Source organism: Chiloscyllium plagiosum, chromosome 12 (assembly GCF_004010195.1).
Source record: "Chiloscyllium plagiosum isolate BGI_BamShark_2017 chromosome 12, ASM401019v2, whole genome shotgun sequence".
Classification (NCBI taxonomy): Eukaryota; Metazoa; Chordata; class Chondrichthyes; order Orectolobiformes; family Hemiscylliidae; genus Chiloscyllium; species Chiloscyllium plagiosum.
The window spans coordinates 48,437,209-48,444,906 of NC_057721.1; the positions used below are offsets into that span (position 1 = coordinate 48,437,209).

At 35.5% G+C, this 7,698-nt stretch overlaps 1 protein-coding gene across 1 annotated transcript in view; it reads left to right on the forward strand.

Annotated features, from left to right (window-relative positions):
- stxbp5l (syntaxin binding protein 5L) overlaps nucleotides 1-7,471 on the forward strand; it is a 546,595-nt gene extending 539,124 nt beyond the window's left edge. The window contains exon 31 of the mRNA XM_043700990.1: nucleotides 497-7,471. Within this exon, the coding sequence (XP_043556925.1) occupies nucleotides 497-538 (42 nt within the window). The 3' untranslated portion in view covers nucleotides 539-7,471. The remainder of the gene's footprint in view (nucleotides 1-496) is intronic.
- The last annotated feature ends 227 nt before the right edge of the window (nucleotides 7,472-7,698 follow it).

Sequence of the window (7,698 nt, forward strand, 5' to 3'; positions counted from 1 at the left end):
ATCCCTAATTCCAGCACACTGAATATTAGTATTTAAAAATACCTGGATGCAATGTTTTTGGGTGCTTCTGAAAAGTAAGTTGTTTTCCCACACAGTAAACAAGTGAGAAAGAGACCTCTGGGGCTCAAAGCCATTGCTGGTATTTTTAGGTTCTGGTTGACTGTCTTCCTTCAGGCACAAGCTCCTGCCAATAGGTGTTTCTACATTAGGCTTGTGCTACAAAAGCGGTACTTGCCAGAAAAAGAGAAAAATAACTTGATTCAGCTCAAATTAGGTAACGTGCTCAACCTGATGTATCTGGGCAGAAAAATTACAGAAATTCATTCCCCTTAAGTAATTAACATTCAAAATTGAACACTGATTGTTTGTGGCGTGATCTACACACCTCTGTACCAGAAACCAGGTTTTTGTGTGCAAACAATGTTACTGAGGTTGTTTATGTCATTGCTTTTTTTCTGATAGCCTCTCACTTGGAATTTTCATTTCTCCTTTCCAGTTGATGCTGAAATGCAGAGATAAGAAATGGTATCAGTTCTGAAGACTTCAAGAGCTCTTAACAATGTATTAATTCAATAATGCCATTCAGGAAATGGACATTGTCTTCTTCCACTGGTTACTGAAAAGGAAATGACTTCTTCTTAAATCCCCATTCTCAAATATGATTGGAAAAATAAATCAAGTCCACAAATTCAACATCTGTTAAGCCTTTAGCTCAACCATGAGGTCTTATTCTTTTATTTTACTAGGAATTAATCCTAGAATATTATGTTTCTAGTTTGCTGAACTGCAAAAGTACACACATTTTGTTTAAGTAAAGCTTTGTAACACAGAATGGGGAAAGGAAACCTGGAAGTAACCGGTAGAGGCTCCTATAGAATAGACCTACTTCAACACATCTTTGCATGAAGAAACACCACCCTTATGATGAGAAACAAAAGCATGTTAGTGGGGGGAAGAGGGGGGGTTAATTTCTAGCATAAACAGAATATTAAAAATACTTCTATTTTTAAACCTGCATAGCAAAGCCAAAATGGACATGTGAACTACAATAGAGGGTGGGCTGATTTGAATGGTTGACTGAATGTATTGTTTGGCAAACTGGTAACCATGTCAAATAATAGATAACCTGGCAATGAATCTTTCATTTGCATTAAAGATTCCCTTTGCCACACAGTCTGCTTGGTATTAGCATATTGCTCTGGTATTGATAAAATAATACACTGAACATTTGATGTTAATAGCAATTGAACAGAAGGTCAGACCAGTAGATTGTACAATGTAACTGATGCAGTTCTTTCTTTACCAGAATGTAGGCAAACTGGTGAAAATCAGAGGACCTAACCAAACTTGCTCATATCTTATTCTGCATGCATTTCTATGGGAAGCAATCATTATCCAGATTACAGAAGATTGTATACTTTTTTAGGAGTTGAACAATGCACTTTGAGTGCCCAAACATTCTGTGTTATCTTGCCATGATTATGTTTGGTTTAGTCAGTAGTATCCTCAATTTCTTTGACCCAGTTTGCTAAATTGCTGTAATACTGTGTCAATTTATTTCACTTTCACCTTTTTTTCGAAATAGAGTGAATAGAAGAAAAAACGGATGCAAAATCTAAATAAATCAGAATATGAATATAGCTTCATGCTTGCCACACATATTTCTCAGATATCCAAAATGAAACTAATACTATCCACTTTAATGGCTATGACCAATGTGACACTAATGAAAGAAACAAAAGCAAAATTTTACAGCTGTTGGAAAGCTAAAACAAAAACAGAAAAAGGTTGGAATATTTCCAGCATTTTCTGTTTTAATTACTGCTAGATAAATATTGGTATGGTGACAATTGGAATAGTTTGTTATTTTGCTGCCGAGAATTCTGACTGCTTGCCAATATATCAATCTTCCAACGAGCCATCAACTTAAGTTTAACATTTTGGAATGGGACAGTCCCCACCTCTGTCACTTCACTTGCAAAGGACAAGTTTTAACAGAGTTCATATGATCAGTATTCCTTCCAGTATTAAATTGGTAATATAATGCATCCTTGAGATTGAAGCGTTGTAAAGGTATGTTGCTGCCATATTGTTTTTTAATCAGGTGCAAGTGGCATTGTTTGATATTTTCCTAATCTTAATATTTTATTTACATGGCAATCTGTGCAAACTGTGTTAGTTGGAGTCAATAGGAGTTTGATTGTAAAGATTATGCATTCTGAATTATGATTTATCTGCCATGAACATGGGGATTTTGTTTACTGAATATTAAATTATGCATTCCAACTTGATTTACATCTTGAAAATTACAGTCCACATATATATTTAAGTAGAAAGTTTGGGCTATACTCAATTGAGCCCTATTTGTTGGATGTTGCAATGTCTTGTAGTGCATAAACTGTAAGTTTACATCATGGTGGTTCATGTGTTTCAGGTGAAGCAACGTATTACAGTATTTTACCTCTTTATTTCTAGTACATGGTTTGCAAACAGCAATCATTTCAATTCTGTAGTAATAATTAAGAATTATCTTGAAGGAATTTTGAGCCATCTTTGCCAGTTCTTAGATGAACATTTCCACCAGCAATACAGATGTCCTTATTTGGAGCATAACTTCAACAAATCTTATTCTTATGTGCTTGTGATGATATTGAAGGGTCAGTATAACAACATAATTTCATTGTTGGAAGACCATGTTCTGTGAAGCACCCATTATCACTTTCCTGGGAGAAGACAGTCATTGCATTTAGCTTTTAATTATGAAATGAAACTTGTTAGAAATTGTGCTCAAGCACACAAATTTTAATTTCTTGTAGAGCATTCAAAGCATATAATGTGGAGAGAGCAGATGCAGTGTTAGAACATTGGAACATGCTTTCCTAGCACAAAGAGTTTTTTTTAAACCTATAATCCCAGTCTGACCAATGCTGCTGGTTAATATAAATTCAATCATAACTACTACAGAAGCAAAATATTGCAGATGCTGGAAAGTTGAAATAAAAGCAGAAAATATTGAAAATATTCATGCCAGGCGGTATCTGTGGATAGTGAAGCAGAGATAACTATCGGCATTCATTGTGAAAAAGCTGGTTAAAAGGCCTTGTCCCAGTTGTGTGTTTGAATATTAGGCCCCTCTAGCTCTGACCTCTCATCAATCCCCATGTCCAATCCATGGCCCCCCATATTCTCCATACCAACCTCTGCTCTTCCATCCATCCCTGTGATCTCAGGTAACCCTGTACTAACATGACCTATCACTCATCCTCATTACCTCATTATAGTTCCTATGTCATCTTAATGCTAACTCATGGCAAACCCATCCATCACTCTTTACCCCTAAAACACCTATGTCTACTTGCCCAGTATTCACCATGAGCTAATTGTCAGGAAGCACTCTGAGACGTAATAAAATCAAGTTCGAAGTATCAAATACAATATGCTCTGTATTTTCTTTTAATCTTGCATTGATAAAATTCCATTCAATACATTTAAATACCCTCAAGTACCTAAACGCTTTATTTATAAGAAAAATAAATTATTTTTATATATATCCCATCAAAGACAGAAAATTCCTGAATAACTTCTTTGATCTGTCAGTAGAGCTCTGTGAACCACTAGCTTCCCCTTCCTCAACAGTATGATAATGAACCAGTCAAACAGTAATATTGTAATGATAACTGTTAGTTCACGTATCGCGAATGCCTAATGAAACAGAAGTTACTAACTTTCCAACTCAGACACAGGTAGGCTTTTTTTTCAGAGATTACAGAATATTTACAATATAAAACCTCTACAGACCTTATCTGATTCTCATGAACATTTTATATATCCTGTTTAAAAAGTTGTCACACTGAGATAATACTTTCCTGTGGTGAAAATTAATCATAGAAATTTACAGTACAGAAAGAAGTCATTTAATCCATCATGTCTGTATTGGCTCCCAAAAGAGCCAGCTAGCCTCATATGAGGTCTGTTTAAATTCAGTACTAACCTCACAAAGGCTTGCTGGATTCAAGTTTCTTCCATATGAGTCATTTACTATTCCATTCCCCTGTAAGCATAAGGTCAAAAATCACACAACACCAGGTTATAGTCCATTGGGTTTACTTGAAAACACTAGCTTTCAAATAAACCCATTGGACTATAACATGATGTCATGTGATTTTTGACCTTGTCCAACCCAGTCCAACATTAGCACCACCATATCCTGTAAGCATAAATGGGGGAAGGACTGTTGAATTGAGGGTCATGGTGCATTATGGATAGTTTGTGGATTCACCAATTCTGCAAAAATCAGTGCCCTTGTTTCAGATAAATGTTAATGCTGTTTCTCTCCACACATATTGCCTGGTGTGCTGAGTATTTCCAGCATTTTCTGTATTTCTATCTCAGTCAGATCTACCTTTCATTCCTTCATATTTTTACCATTCAATTCTGTTGGCAAGTGGTATGAACAGTAGCAGTTGTGCTGAAAGATAATCAAGCTGGAACTTTAGTTCTGATTTATAGTAGATGTCTGATGTGTGAAGGATTTACAGCATTTTCTGTTTAATTGTTGAACATTAACTTGCCGTTTGACCTTTTCTTTCCTCCTTCTCCGTGCCCCACTCCTCCTCGAATCTCTGACATTAGAAATTAACCATGTGGGGTCTTAAGCATTGTAGGAACAATACTTTATGCATTTTCTCATTACTTCCAACACTAGTGAAAATGCTCAGTTCTAGAATACATCAACAAATAATGCATATTTCAATTCTGAATTTTTATTTCAGTGTTTATAGTATTTTTATAAAAATATTGTATTGAGTTTTTAAAAAGTTTGAAAAATAAAAGTTCTTGAGTGAATCACAAAGATTTCAGATATGCTGTACTCCTGCCCCAGATATATCCAATTTGCTGATTACAAAGAAGGCAGAAGATGATGCAAACTGAAAATGATGTGTCCATGTCAAAGGCATTAGGTTCAAACATTATAGGTAAATCAGTTGTTTGTATTCTGTCAAATTTTAATCTTCAAGGATCCTTACCCCTCCTGTTAAAAGTACAGGTTAATGCCGTCAATGGCATAATGCCACACTACAAGCAATCACTTCTAGGTGAACTTGTGGAATGTGGGAGACAATGTTAGTTTTCTTTCCTTCATGTTAGGAAGTACATAGATAAATAGTTGTAAAGTTTGCCATTTAGTCCCAAAGTAAAGAAAAATCCTTACTGATAGTTTAACAAAACTAGATCTTTTTCTGCAACATTTTTCTCCCTGCTTATTATTAATAAAAAATGAATGATATGATCAATTAAATCAAATTGTGCTTTCAATTTGTTCTTCCATTATTGTCATAGTCTTTATATAGGAAAATAACCTGCTAATTTACTTTTTTATATTTAATTTCACATTTAAAGAAATTATCACAAATTGTAATCTTTTATTAATAGCTCGATGGTTAGAAGGTATTGGTGCTAAGTCTTACTAATGCCCATAACGTCTAATTGTCTCACAAATAAAGAACAATATTCCTTTGTTAATTCAGTCTCTGAGAAATCCAAGAATAAATGGATATTAATGAAATAATCTTTTGAGCCAAGAAATTCAACTTAGTTGTCTTGATTTTCTTAGTTGGATTTTCCTTTTTTAATCGAAATCTATTTATTTTATAAGATAACTATGAATATTTCTTCATACTTATATTGTCACCATGCAATTGTAATTGTAGAATGGTCACAGCACATAAAGAGGTTATTGGCCATATTGTGCCCATGCTAGCTCTCTACAAGTCCATAGATCTATTCTTATTTCCCTGCTCTTTTTACCCAATTAGTAATTCAATTCCTCTTTGGAAGCCATGATTGAACTAAGAACACACTCTCCAGCAGAACCCAATCACTTGCTGAGTACAATAGAATAGAGTAGTCATTTATTGTCACTTCTCTCATGTTTAAGTCTCTTTCCCAATCACCTGAATTAAGTGTGCACTGGTTCTCAATCCTTCCACCAATGATTATATTATTTCCCTATCTACTCTATCCAGTAACCTCATGATTTTTGAACTTGCATGTCAAATCTTCTGTTGATCTTTTCTTTTCTAAAGAGAACTGGTAAATATATACAAGCCACTGAAATCCCTCATTCCTGGAACTATCCTAATCAATATTTTCTGCACTCTTCCTCTAAATCCTTCATCATCTTCCTAAAATGAGATGACAGAAATGGGTACAATACTGCAGTTGAAGCCTAACCTAATCTTTTAAAGATTCAACATTAAATCCTTGCTTTTGTACTCTCTGGCTCTACTTTTAAAGCACAAAATCCTGTAATTTTTTTTGCTGTTTTCTCAATCTGCCTTGGCACCTTCGTGATTTGTCCACATATATTTCTAGGCCTCTATACCTGAACACCCTTTAAAATTGTATTGCCTTTCATTATCTTCCTACCAAATGTACTACTGTATAATTCTCTGCATTAAAATTCATCTTGCACATGTCCAACCTTTCAACCAGCCTGATGTGTTCTCTTGAAATCTTGCTTGCAGTATCCCTTCTGCAATTTACAATACTTTCAAGTTTTGTATCACTTGTAAGTTTTGAAATTGTATCGTGCAATTCAAAGTAGAGTTCATTCATAATTATCAAAGGGCAGTCACCCTAATACCAACACTTAAATGCATACCATTCTATATACCTTGCACCATCCTGATAAACCACTCAACACCATTATTCTATTTCTTGTCAATTGTCTAATATCTTATCCATCCCACCACTTTCATTCCCTGGACTTTAACTTTGCTGAAAGGCTAATTTTGTGACATTTATTATAATGACTTTTGGAAGCTCATGTGCACCAGATTACCTCCTTCAACCCACCCTGTTATCTGATGAATAAACTTAATCAACTTAGTTGAACTCTTAACTTTTGCCCTTTGAAAAAAATCCATTATAGTTTTCCTTCATTCATCAAATTTTGTCCAAGTGGCTTATAGTCCGGCTCCAAATTATCCCAGTGTTAGGCCACTGTTGAGCATGTTTTTACTTAAGAGCACGTAAAAATGTTTAACTGCCAACATCACATTTTGGCCATTCCTCAAAAAATGCAATGGTAGGGCATCCATTGAGCATCTGTCCTTGGGTCCATTAAGGTCATAATATACTGGGCAGTATAAGGAGGGTAAGAGTGAGGAGGCATTTTTTTTTCTCACCGTCTGAGGTATATAGTGATGTCCCTGTGCACATCAAGAGCACCCTTTCTAGTGTCTCTTGTATCCACCCTCTATCTTTTATGGGCCTCCTTGCAGTACCCACTAGTCTTCCCCTTATGTTGCTAGGACTGCAATAATTGTTGGACAATTAGATTGGTTGCCAGTTCTCAAGGGCAAGACTTCCTTCCACTGAGTGGTAGAGGTTGACCCTTGGTTTATTAAGGCCAGCCACATAGTAATATTACTGTGGTGCAACTATGTTTCAAGCAGCACTCCCCACTGAAAAATCAAGCCCCTAATTTCTAAAAGCTTTACCACTAGCAAGGCTGATGTGCTATATAGAGAGAATAAAAAACTGCAGATACTGGTATCCAAAGTAGACAGGCAGGAGGCTGGAAGAACACAGCAAGCCAGACAGCATCAGGAAGTGGAGAAGTTTCAGGTATTAACCCTATTTCAGGACCTTTCGGGTCCTGAAGAAGGGTTAATACCCGAAATGTTGACTTCT